Below are 13,445 nucleotides of genomic sequence, written 5' to 3'. Positions count from 1 at the left end.
AAAGTTTCACAGACCTTGGGATATTATTATTGTTTAGTTTGATTAAATCACGTTTCTAATTTAAATTGTTGACATTTGATTGGCACAATTAATACATAGTGAAGATGATACAATGTTAATTATTATTACAATTAAGTTTTTCTTAATGTGCATGACTTAATTACCATGAGAACTTAATCTTTGATGATTTAATTTATGATCAAAGTTTCGAGCTTCAATCAACAATTAAGATAAGATTTGGAAACAAAAAAGTAACATTGTTAAAATTTTCACTGTTAATCAACAATCAGTTAATCTGATTTAATATTAACTTGCAATAGACACGAGATTTAATTAATTAATCATCTTAATCTCATTAATCGGAAGATATTACAATTTAAATTATTATTATTACTTTTTCTTAACGTTGAAGCAATTTGATTTTATCACCAATCCAATTTTTTTTTCATTCATTATTATCATGATTTTGATCATGATTAAAATTAATTTCACGATTAGGGTTAATTAGTACACAGCAATCAATTGATTAAAGTTAATCTTTCAAGGTCTCAATTGATTGTAACTTAATCATCGACAGGTAATAAAAACAGACAATATGAAATGGTTTTGATTACAAGTTATTGTTTTTAATTAATTTGCTAATTTTTTTTGACAATAATTAACTTGTCAAGTGATCTAATTAACTCTAGGTAAGTAAACAATGATTATGTGTACTTTTAATTGTTGCAGTGATCAAATAAAATTTCAACCGATTAAATTATCATGAGATATCCCAATAGAAATGAAAAATCCCATATTATATAGATGCAATTAGTTAATTGTTGATTTAATTGTTACTCGATATTTTATAATTTGATATCAAATCAACATAATATTCAAACAAATCACCTTCTAATTAATAATAATAAGCTAATCAAGGTTATGATATTCACTAATTGTTAAGGTGTGCCAATTGATTAATTCACTAATCAATAAAATCAAAATCAAATTAATGTAATTAAATTGTCTTCAAGTGTGTTAATTATTATTATATAAACAGTTAGCAAAAACAAACAACTAAAATAAACGGATAAGTACACAAACAATTTAAGACATTTGCGGACAATTTAATTGTTGACAATTAAGAGGTTCACTAATCAGCAATTAATCAAAAAAAGAAAATAATTTTGTAAGAAAAAACAAAATGAAAACTAATCATCAACAATTAACAATCTGATGAAAGTATGAAACTAAATCGTAAACAATAATAATTATAATAAGTAAATTGTATCAAGTTGATGAATGAATGAAAATGATCAGCTAATTGTTGGTAGAAAAAAAAATTGAATGAAATACACAGTTAAATTTAATTTGATTAACATAACGATGAAAATAACAATTTACTTTGAATGATTAATTTAGTTAAATCCAGTTTTCTAGTTGATGTTGTTTTTTACCTTCAATGTAAATGGTTTCATAGCCCATCATGTTATATTATTTTCAAGGACTGTAGTTAGTTAACTAGTTAGATGTTTATTTTGATTAGTTTTGATGATCAGTTGAATATAATATTAATTTAATGATTATAATAACTGAAAAACTTGATTGTTAACTCATCGTCCCTTTAATTATATTAATAATATAAGAAACTGGGTCTTGTCTAGTTAATATTTTCCAATGGATTTTCACTTGATTTAACTTTTCATCCTCTTCTCGATCATAATCTATCATCAAATTAACTATAAATGATGGATTTACAACAAGAAGAAATTTCTCTTAATCACCCTCAAGGCAATTAAGATAATTAAATTTTAAGAATCAATTTTTAGTCTCTAATTAGTTATATATTTATATATTCATTTGCTTTTGTTTTCTTGTTACCTTTAATTGTCAAGTGAATCCATTTAAATGTAATCATATTAAACTGTAGTTAACTGGTTAACAATTTTATTAAAATTGATTATCTAGTGAGAGAGGACAAATTATCACAACAATTAACTGATTCTGATTGTGTGTATTTACAATGGTTATGATTATCATTTGATTGTTTATCCCAAAATTGGTTTGTTGATCGTTGGTTTTGATTACTGGTTATTTATAATTGTTAATTGTTAACTGATTTACTTTAATTAACATTATTTAATGATGATTTGTTTTTTATTCACGACTCACGATGTTAATTGTTAACTAACCTTGGAAAGGTAAATTTATTTTAATTGTTGTGATTTGTTTTCATTTTTTTAGGCACTGGTTTAGGAGTAATGGTTTGCAATCAAAGGATTGTATAGTTAATTGTTACTATTTAATAGCTACAATTGTAATTTTACCTTCCAGGCTAATTGTTAACAAGTCATCAAGATGATTAATAAAAAATTAAACTGACGATTTAAATTAATTCAGTTTAGTTTATCTACAATTTCTGTCAGCCAATTTGTTTGATATTTAAATTAGTTTAACAAACAATTTGACCAACAATTAACTCTCAGACTATTTGGTTTACACTCATCAACTTGATTAGTTAATTTGTCTCTTGATTTTGAGGTTTTTCAGTTTTCCATGCTCATGTGTCAATGATTAATCTAATTGTAATGGTTAATCAGTTAATTAAGTTGGTGTATTTTGTTAACTACGATCAAAATTATCTTATCATCAATTGTAATCAAAAATTTTAGTTAGTTAGTTGATTAACTAAAAGTTAGAAAACATAATTAACGACATGAAAGGTGACAGTTAAACAAATTGATTCACTGATTAATTTCAATTCTTGATTAAATTAATGATTACAACGAGTAAAAATTGAAGGTTAATTTGGTTCCGATTTGACAATTTAAATCAACCAATCAAATTAATTATATTTAATTGTCATATTAAATACAAACTGCAATTAAAACCCATGTAAATCTATTTTCGTTATAATATTTATTAACTAATATGGTTAATTAAATGATAATCAATTGACATTGAGTTGTTTTCAATATAATAATAATAACAATCAATCAGAGTGTAATCATAATTATAATGAACAACCAACTTAATCACCAACTTTACATTATTGTGGGTATATACAGGTATTAATTGTTGTGATAATTAAACATAATTAGTCTCATGATAAACTTTGGGACAGAAAGATGAGATTAATTAATAACTATCACAGGAAAAAAAAGTCACCTTCAATTTCTCAGATCGCAATCTAATTAAATCGCAATTAAAATTGACATTTAACAGTTAAATTCTCACTGAATAGCAATAATTACAATGGAACTGCGATCAACATTATCCATGGATTTTTCGTTCGGACGATCAACATAATCGACTCACTTTTAATCCCTTTTCTTCATTACAATTCCCTCATCAATTCCGTTTTCCTCTTTCATTTCTTTCTTTTCTTCGGTCTTTTTGGGTCATTTTTCGTTAGTCGATGAACTTTAACCCTGTCCACCTATGACGATGGTTCGATTGAAGATTTTTGAGATCGTTGGAACGATATTTTTTCTTTGCCTGTAGCATTTAAAGTTTTGCTTGCAACTTTCGCTGAGAAAATCGTGAATCTCAACAATTATTGATCTGGTAAACACTTGAAATTTAACCAGAAAAATTAGTTAATTGTCATGACGATAATCACGATCATCCAAGTCAAATGATTTGATAAAGGTACTAACCAGGTAGATTAGAAAGGTAGATTAATCTGGTAACATAGAAAAAAAAAGTGATTAATCTAGTTAATTGTTAATGATAAAAGAGGGAGAAAAGGTAATAAAGTATATTAATCAATTGTAACAATCAGAACAAAATTGATTGTTGCAAAATTTTATCTAATAATGAGGAGACCAATTAATCAGAGTAAAAGGTAAAAACCTTAACAAGTTCAATGAGAGACATTTTATCTGATGGAAAACAATCATTTGAAAAAGTTAAATAAGATCAATATTATCAGAATCATTGGTAAATTAGTTGACAGTTTCATCTCATCATCATCATCATCATCATAATTAACATTCTAAGCATCTATTTGACTCTCTCACCGAGAGAAATTAAGATGAAGTAAATGATATTAGGTGAACATTTCGTCTCTCTCTCTCTCTCTCTCAATCCAATGGTTGATCAATTAACTACATGAATATTAATGATAATATTTATCATCTTTCCTTCTTGATGATGATGATGATGATGCTAACGATGAAAGTGATAATATAATATAAGTATCTGATTAAATGCTCACCTATGAACTATTTTGGTGATTTTAAAATGTTATTTTTCTGATATTTGAGAAGATAAAATTTCATCGTTAACTGATTAGAGTGAGAAATTAAAAAGTTGTCAAAAGAATGTTTCAAGAGAAATTTTCAGAAGAAAATTGAAACTTTGAAATAAACACTTTCAATATGATGAGAAGATAATGATGATGATGATGATGAAAATGTAAGAGAAAATTGATAAATTGTCAGAACATTCAAAGTATCATTTGCGTGAGTGTCTCTGTTTATGTGTGTGTGTGTGTGTGAAGACTTGTTAACTTTGATTATGGGTGAGCATTTATCTTGCTACTCACTCAAACAAACAAAGTTATCCCCTTGATCATCATTATCATCAGTGAAATTAAATGATGATGATAATCAAGAGAAGGAGAGAAAAACATTAACTTGATTCTGATTAAAACGATTTTGCCCTTGATAGAAACCAAACCAATTTCGACCAATCTGGAAAACGATGTTTTATTACATTCGTTAGTATTTATCATTATTCAGATTCTTTTAGCTTCACAATTCATGTCAGAATTATTTTCTCTCACCATCAGGTTTGTCCTTCGCTTTCAGATTATTTTAGTTGATTAGTTACTCCTCGATTATTGATGATGATGATGATCGAGAAAAACTTTACGTTAATGATGTTCAACTGTTCAGAAATGATGGAGAAAAAAAAGAATGGGAAACAATTAAAATCAACAAAGTTAATCGTTAGTAAAACGTTTGAGGGCTTTGGACTTGACTCTTGGTTGATTATAATAGTAATTGTATCAATACTAGAATACGATTGTTTTCCTTAATTGCAATTAAATAATAACCTTTGGGTCTCAATGTTTTAGAGAGAGAGAGAAAACAATTAAAAGTGACAATAATTGAGGCATATACATTTGAGGTAAATCCATAGATTAAATTGTTCCATTAATTGTTCAATTGACTTTCCATTGTTCATTGTGTGTAGAAAAAAAAATTTTTTTTTAATTGTTCTCCTAGAAAAGTCAACAATTATCTGTATTAGTTGATCCATGATCATTATGGGATTAGCATCGTTCTGTTTTTACAGGTAATAGATAAAAAAAATAGGGTGAGTATTTAACTGTGTGGTTAATTGTTGATGATTAGTCACAATAAAAGGTAACAATTAATGAAATAATCACAGGTTTCTACTTACTTTATGCTTGTGGTGGGCATAGATAAGATTATGATTGATTATAATCAATCTTGAGAATCAATTTAGTTTAGTTAGTGTAAAGTAAGAGAGAGAGAGAGATAGAAAAATGGATTAGTTAATTAACTGTAACTCTATGTGATTAATAGCAACTTTTAACTCTGTTGAAAGGTAAAAAGTTACAATCAATTGATGGATGATGATGATAATTAATAACCTGCTAAAGACCAAAACAAAACGTTTTTCACGTGAAAAAAAAGTATAACTCATTGTGCCGATGAAAGTTTTGTCTTGTTGTTGATAGATTGTGAAATGTATAACTATTAGTAAATTAGTCTCAATTTAATTATGATGATGAGGAGCAGGGAGGTGGTTCAAGATGAGAAGATGATTTTCCAATGAGAATTTCAATTCGCTTGGTGATGACAGGTTCCTGATTGTAAGTTAGCTTTTTATCCTACCTTGATGACTTCGTAACTTTGTGTGTATGTTAATCATCATTTTCATAATCATCTTCATGTTTTCTTGGCTCTTGTTGATATTTGGCTAATCATCATCATCATCATCATCTCTCTCACTACTGGTTTAATCTCCTTATTGACCCCATAGGTGAAAAACTATGTGTTCATTTGGTGATTTTCTGATAATCCGTAAAACTTTCCTAGTGATTAACGTTCATTGATTAAATTGTTACATTTTCTCTCTCTCTCTCTCTCTCTCTCTCTCTTCATCGATTGATTTCTCAATTCATGTTGATTTTTTTCCTTCACATCATGTTAAGAATATAAATGTTCCTGTAAGGGAGAAAAGGAAAAGAATTAGAAGAAAAGAAGAAGAAAAAAATTCTGATTGATTGAATTACTTTTTACCTTCATTGATGAATTCTAATCAACATTTCCTTAAGTTGATAATTGATCATATGAACATTGAACATAGTTGATTAATTATAACTTCAAGTTGTATCATTAATATTTTCTCCATCAATTTAATTGAAACAATTAACATGAGCGAAAAATCAAAGTTATGATTAGCGAGAAAAATTTTGAGATATTATAATTTTCCTAATCTTTATTGTTCAACATGATCGATTGATAATCCGAGTAATAGTCGAAATCGTGATGAAATTTCTCATATTGATGATCAGTTAATTTATAACATTGTTGATGATGAGGATGATGATGATGATGGTGATGATAGCCCATTGATATTTATTTACTTAACCTGCAAATTCAAATTGGACATAATAATTGATTAGCTAATTAAATATCCATCAAACCAAACGGGTTTACAAAACGATAACAATGTAACCAAAATGGTTTCACCTCTCCCGCTGATTTTACAATGTAAACACTTAGAAAATTAACTAAATTAAGCAAATATTATCCAAATAAATTAAGTTAATTGAGGTGATAATAACAATTTGTTCAACAATTAACTTATCTTAATGTTGGTAGGCAATTAATTGATTGTAAAGGTTGGTTACTCGGCCGGTGGGTTCGAGGGATTTACAGTACAACAATATAAGTAAATGTATTTGTATTAACATATTGATAGAGTCAAATTTTACTAATTGTGCTCATGAATTAGTGATTAAAATTAACTATTAAATTGTTGATTATTAAAGATTAACTTTGGTTAATCAGAAAGAAAAAGGAAATTACATTTCAACAAGAAATGAGGATAATAATTATCATGACAAGTGTCAACAGGATAATCATAATTAAGTGATTAACTCAGTGTGATACTTTAATTGTTAATATAAAGATGGAAAGAAACACAAAATTTAGTATTTTGATTAGCTAATCAACAGTTTTAATTACACTGCTATCTGATTATTAGACAGTTAGGAAAAAAAATAATCCCAAATGTACAAGTGTGAATAGAATATGAATTTGATTATATTTGTTAATTGTTGTCAGATTAAAATTGATTAGAAAAGAGAGTGAAAAACTGATGTTACAATTTAATTGTGATTAAAGTTGCTAATCACTTTCTCTTTGGTTTTAAAATCTAAACAAAAGGATCACCAATAGTTACCCAATCAATGGATCATCAATTTAATCATTGGATTAGTTGACAAAGTACATTTTCTGGACTGAGAATTGAATTGAACCGATTAAATTGTTAGCAACTTAATTAACAGAAATTGGCAAGACCGATCAACCAAATATTAGATGAACCATGTTAATCAACAATTAAACCCATTGATTAATCACGTGGAACACAACAAGGTAAATCCAAGTTTTCTGTTCTATTTTTTTCTCGTTCATCTCAATTTTGGTTCTAAATCATCATAACGGTACTTATGATGATCTCTCATTGTAATTGATGAGAACAGAGGATGACAAAGTGAATGGAAGAGAGATTATCATGCAAATATTAGGGATAGTGAGTAAATGGAGAGGTAGATTAACTAGAATATGATAACCATCAATTAGAGAATTTAGTTTATTTAATGATAATATTGAAATTCTAATAAAAAAATGTTAGGTTAATGGTGGAAGAAAATAATTTGCTTACTTTGGTAATAATATTGTTGAATTGCCAAGGGGTAGAAAAAAACATGATGAAAAATAGATGAATCTTAATTTACGTCGTTAATTCAGCGTAGATTGTTATTCTTGATGTTGGTTGTTGGTTTCATGGTTGATGAAGATTAAGATGATTCTAAACATGAATGAAAATGATAGTGAGTTTTTCCCTGTAAATAATATGCAACCTTTGGAAAAGGAACAAGAAAAACTGAGTAAATGTACTGAAAGGATGAAAATGTCACATTAAAGACTCACGAATATTGAACATTATCGACAATCGTCATCTTGATCAAGAGACAAATGGAGGAATCACCAGACATCCATCTTCTCTCTCTCTCTCTCTCTCTCTCTCGATTCTAAGTAATTTTCTCATCAATTTTCATCATTTTCCGTATTCTTTTGGTGTTTATCCGGATTTCCATCAGCGACCCTTTTCTCTTCATCTTTTATCCTTCGTTGTTTCTATTTTTCTTTCCCTGGCCTAAGTCCAATTGTTGTTGCTGTTGATTTGATGAGAAATTGAGTTTCCTTGATTAACATAACCATCATGTTCATTTACTCATTTAAATGTTTACTAAATTGTTCATTTAGTGTTTATCCTCATCAGTATTTTTGATTCTCAATCTAAGCTTAAAATCAAAATTCCAATTAAATCTACTTTATGTTTCTCTATGAGAACATCCAGTAAATTAATGAGCACATAATTTGAATTTATATTTACCCAAGTTGCTCTTCAGTGATTTCCAATTTAAAAGATCCTGATAACATGATGACAGAATTCTGATCAACTGACAATCTAAAGAGAGAGAGAGAGAGAGAGAGAGTAACCAAAGAATGTGAAAGGGAGAACTCACCTAGAAAATGAGGTAACGATAATCAAAAACCATTGATTGATTATTGGTTTTGGAACTTATCGAAAACTCTATAAAAATGGATGATGATGATAAGAATGACAACAGGTAGCAGGGAGAATACATGAAATGGAGAGAGGGAGAGGGAGAAAAGCTGATTAGGTTAATGTATTGGAATTGGAAAGGAAAATAAAAAGATAAGATTTTGGGTTGAGAATGAGAGTTAATCACAATAAAGTAAATCAATCAGATCAACAGTCGAAACAAAATGGATTCTATGGTGAGAATTATGGTTGAAGTAACAACTTGTTGATCTTTTATCATGATAATCCATTGAGAGAGAAATACCCTTTGTCTTAGAATTACTGGTAAGAGAGAAGAGAGAAAATAACAAAAGAGAGAATAGAGAAAAAAAAAATAGAAAAAACATTAGAAACATAGACAGAGATTATAAAGAGAAATAGACAGAGAGCAACAGTTTAAATGATAGAACAGAAAAGTAACTTTTCTCCAATAGAGATGATTAATTGTATTTCCTTATGAGAATCAATTGATTGTGAGAAATAAATCACATGAAGAGAAAAGAAGAAGAAGAAGAAGAAGTGAGAGAATTGGAAAGAAGAGGGAAACTCAGAATAGAAATGAAAACAATAACATGACAAAAGAAAAAGAGATAAACATTGAACAGAAAAATAGGTAACACATATTGAGAGAAGAAGAGAAAATTTTGATGAGATGATAATTAGTTATTCCAATTAGTCTATTGATTAGTAATTAGATAGAAAATGTAAATCATTCAAGAGAAGTTTGTTTTCTTTTTATCATAGAAAATTAACCTAATTGATTAGGTATCAATTTCTTTCATAGATATTAATATGTTTCTCTCTCTCTCTCTCCGAATTGACATTTTCCAAAGTCATCATCACATTTCCATCCATAAGATATTATCATCATCTTAGTTTTCTCTTGGATTTAGAAGAGTTTTCGATAGAAAGAATATTCTTTTGAGAGAATTTAAAAAAAGATGATGCAAGAATCAAGGAAAGAAAACAAGAAAAACAGTGAGAGAGAATAGTGGAAGATGAGAAGAAGATGAGAGGGGAAAGAAGAGTAACCATGGTGACCGATAATGAAAGAGAAAAGGAAAGAGAGAGAGAGAGAGAGAGAGAAACGAGTGAGAAGGATCAGGTTGAAGAGAAGAAAAAAAATCGAAAGGGAAAAGACTTTAGAGTTGAAGCTCTGATGGAAAAGCTCTTGTCATTTTTTTCCTCATTTTCTTCATTTTCTTTTCTAATTTAATTTTCTCTCTCTCTCTCTCTCTGTTTATCTAATTTTACTAATTATTCTGTTTTCTTTTCTTCGCATCTTTTAATTTCCTAAATAATTAATCTAAAGTATCTTTCGCTCTCTCTCAATTTACCTGTTTAGAGAAAAGTAGTCATCATAATTCATTACTTTTTCTATGATATTTTTCTATTTCTACATCATCACAATTAATATTTATCATTATTATTCTTGTTAAAAACAGTCTCTCTCTCTCTCTCTCTCTCTATCAGTTGATTATCTTCGTTGGTTTATCTTCTTCCTCTCTCTCTCTCTTTCTCCATCTTCCTCTCCCATTTTCTGGTTGCTGAACAGTTCAAATTACACATCGTTGTTATATCATTACATTAAAAGGAATATTGGAATAGGAAAACTATTTACTTTCTACATGGTGGAGAGAAGATATTTTCTCATTTCTGGTTAACTCTCATCTCTCTCTCTCTCTCCCATTACCAGGAACATTGAAGAAACAGCAAAGAAAACTCATCATAATCCTAATCCACCATCACCACCACTGCTGTTGTTTGTTATTATTATTTTTTTAATTCTTTACCTGTGTTGATATTTTCGCATCACCATCAAAGTTTCATATTTTTCTCTCTCTTTCTCTCTTTCTTCATCATCAATCGTTGTTGTTACCTGTTGTTATCTGTTGTCACTCTGTTGCTTCTCATCTACACTTCACATAATCTATTTTACTCTTTTTTTTTCTCTTCTCTTCCTTTCTATTTCTCTTTCGCTCTCTGTATTTTTCTCTTTTCTCTTTTGTCTATCTGTCTATCATCTCCACCTACTTGTCTCTATCTATTCTCTCCCTCTCCCTATCCATCAATATCTCCCTCGCTCTCTCTCTCACACACAACACACTCTTCCAACTTAATCAACACAACAATCAATTTCTAATTTTCCAACGCGACCATCCAAGTTAAAGACTATCTCTCTCTCTCTCTCCATCACCTTCACCAAGCCTACTTACCCTGAAATCAATCATGGATAAGATTGATAAAGATCATCAGAAAATATGTAAAGTCTGTTCAGACAAAGCCATGGGATTTAATTTTAATGCTATTACCTGTGAATCTTGCAAAGCCTTTTTCCGACGTAATGCCTACAAAAGCGAGGTAATGATCCTTTTCTCTTTCTCATCATTTTTTACCTTCTCTTCCTCATCTCCCTCCCTCATCTCTCTCTCTCTCTCTCTCTCTCTCTCTCTCTTGTCCTTTTCCATCTCTTTAATTCCTTGGTGTGCTTACTATTTTTCTCTCTCTCTCTCTATTTACCTTTAATCCTTAAAATCTTTTGTTACCATGTATCGTTTTTCCTTTTACCTACTGAATCAGTTACTCTGTAAATCTTTATTTACCTTAATCTCATCATCCTCCTCCTCTTCTTTCTCGTTTTATCTTCCTCGTTGATTCAATATTGTTACGTATCTAATCATCATTATCTTCATGATGAGAGAAAAAAACATCAAATGAGTTTTCTGTTCAATCGTTACTTATTGTAATCATTTTAGTTAATTCTCTCTCTCTCTCTCTCTCTCTCTCTCTCTCTCTCTGTATTTCATGATATTTACACCTTCTCTTGATATCCAATTGATTGATTGATATACATTTGCTTTTACCATTGTGAATTATTTTTTTACTTTATGGTGATTTTGGTGACTTTGTTTTAATTCAAGTGAGTTTGTGTGTGTGCCTCTTGTTGCTTAGTCTGATGATTATCTGTCAAATCATCATGCCGTCATTTAATTTATCATCATTATTATCAATATCTATTAGATTATTTCATCAAATTATTTCTATACTACTTTAACATCATTAATATTTATATAGTTGATTCACTTGTTGCTCTTCTCCCTCTCATCATCATCATCATCCTCCTCTTAATCTTTTCTCTCTCTCTCTTCTCTCTCTCTCTCTCTCTCTCTCTCTCTCATTCCATTTTATATACTTCGTCTTTCTCACACTCTCACTCGGCTTATTTTTTAATCTTTACTTTACCTTTTTCCTTTTCTCTTATTCTCAACAGAAATTAAGATGTCCATTCAATGGTAATTGTAATATCGATGTGATTACCAGGCGATTCTGTCAAAAGTGTCGCTTAGAGAAATGTTTCCGTGTTGGTATGAAGAAAGAATGGATTCTTTCCGACGAACAGAAAAAAATGAAACGAGCCAAAATAGAACAAAACAAATTACGTCGACAAGCAGCCATGGAATCAGGTAGTGAAAATAATAATGGAAATTCAAATAGCGGAATTGGCTTCGAGTATGGTAGTGTATCTAATCAAATGTCCCCTGATAATCAAAGGACAACAAGTATCAGTTCAAATACATCAAATACCTCAACGAGGATCTCAATTGATTCATCAACCTCAGATACACCTTTATTTGATGATAATATTGAGACACCGGAAAGATTTTTGGATTATATTGATAAAGAGATTGATTCCTTCAAGGGTAACCTGTTGTCACCTGATTCCGATTTTGGCGGTAGACCGACTGATGAAGTGGTTCAAGTTCGATCAAGTCCAATAGCTGTTGGTGAGATAAGTTCATTCGGTGATCAACCGAAACATAAAACAGAAGTATGGAGATTACGGGTAAATCGACGAATCTTGGAGACCAATTTTACGCCACTTTATTTACGAAACGATCGAAGTCAACCAAGTCACCAATTAAATGAATTAGAATCAATGAAATTAGAGGAACTAATGACCGCCTTTGGATTTATTGATGAACCTTTATTCACCAAACCATATGATGAATGTCACACAGATATAACTGATCTGGTCAGATTATCTGATATGTCCATTCGTAGGATAATCAAATGGTGCAAGAGGCTACAATGTTTCCGAAATCTTTGCATAGAAGATCAAGTTTCACTCCTAAAGGGAGGCTGCCTTGAGATGATGCTCATGAAAGCTTCAATCACCTTTAACCTTGATGCCGAGAGCTGGCAGGTAACTCATTTTTGCCATAGTTCATAAACTGACCTTTTATCCTTTTGATTATCTTTGATGATATAACAATTAATTTCTCTCTCTAAGCTCCTTTCCTCATATTTCTCTATTTATTTATCTCCATCTCTTTTCTCTTACACAATCAACAACTCTTCTTACATGTAATATAAAAAAGTATATTTTCTATCAACATATATTGCTAATTAGTTTTAACGTTTAAATCAAACTGTAGATGGTGAAATCTAACTAATTATATCGGTAATTACTTTAGTTGTAACCATCTAATAGAGATTTGATTCAATTGTTTTAACCAGAAAAACAAAACAAAACAAACTCTGTAAACTTTTTTTTTTATATTCGTAACAATCAACTAATCACATGTATC

The 13,445-nt window shown here is 29.4% G+C and overlaps 1 protein-coding gene and 1 long non-coding RNA gene across 12 annotated transcripts; one reads left to right on the top strand and one right to left on the bottom strand.

Moving 5' to 3' along the window:
- Positions 1-2,881: 2,881 nt before the first annotated feature.
- On the bottom strand, positions 2,882-9,809 carry LOC128389193 (uncharacterized). 9 transcript variants are annotated; one of them, XR_008325429.1, is made up of 11 exons: positions 8,777-9,809; positions 8,644-8,718; positions 8,178-8,422; positions 7,909-8,107; positions 6,258-6,609; positions 5,606-6,182; positions 5,392-5,440; positions 5,042-5,271; positions 4,769-4,872; positions 4,199-4,676; positions 2,882-3,664 (listed from the first exon to the last, which is right to left on the bottom strand). It is a non-coding gene; the product is annotated as an uncharacterized LOC128389193 (long non-coding RNA). The 9 variants fall into 9 exon arrangements; XR_008325435.1 differs by having other exon boundaries at positions 4,529-4,676; XR_008325426.1 differs by having other exon boundaries at positions 2,882-4,676; positions 6,251-6,609; positions 8,777-9,808.
- A 184-nt stretch (positions 9,810-9,993) lies between these two features.
- LOC128389178 (nuclear hormone receptor HR96-like) lies at positions 9,994-13,431 on the top strand. 3 transcript variants are annotated; one of them, XM_053348719.1, is made up of 3 exons: positions 9,994-11,217; positions 12,128-13,060; positions 13,148-13,254. In XM_053348719.1, the coding sequence occupies exons 1-3, from the start codon at positions 11,086-11,088 to the stop codon at positions 13,223-13,225; spliced, it is 1,143 nt and encodes a 380-aa protein (XP_053204694.1). In that variant the 5' UTR covers positions 9,994-11,085; the 3' UTR covers positions 13,226-13,254. The 3 variants fall into 3 exon arrangements, with proteins under 3 accessions (XP_053204694.1, XP_053204698.1, XP_053204708.1); XM_053348723.1 differs by having other exon boundaries at positions 9,995-11,217; positions 13,236-13,431; XM_053348733.1 differs by lacking the exon at positions 9,994-11,217 and adding an exon at positions 11,409-11,776.
- Positions 13,432-13,445: the final 14 nt, after the last annotated feature.

The sequence above is a fragment of the Panonychus citri genome, unplaced genomic scaffold (genome assembly GCF_014898815.1).
Source record: "Panonychus citri isolate SS breed McGregor unplaced genomic scaffold, ASM1489881v1 Contig00008, whole genome shotgun sequence".
NCBI lineage: Eukaryota > Metazoa > Arthropoda > Arachnida > Trombidiformes > Tetranychidae > Panonychus > Panonychus citri.
This window is presented reverse-complemented; position numbering and strand designations above follow the sequence as displayed.

Excerpts from the sequence above, each read along its gene's own strand:
- LOC128389178 (XM_053348719.1), top strand. The coding sequence starts at position 11,086 with ATGGATAAGATTGATAAAGATCATCAGAAAATATGTAAAGTCTGTTCA. Across the intron at positions 11,218-12,127 it reads GTAATGCCTACAAAAGCGAG|AAATTAAGATGTCCATTCAA; the intron begins GTAATGATCCTT and ends TATTCTCAACAG. Across the intron at positions 13,061-13,147 it reads TTGATGCCGAGAGCTGGCAG|CTCCTTTCCTCATATTTCTC; the intron begins GTAACTCATTTT and ends TCTCTCTCTAAG.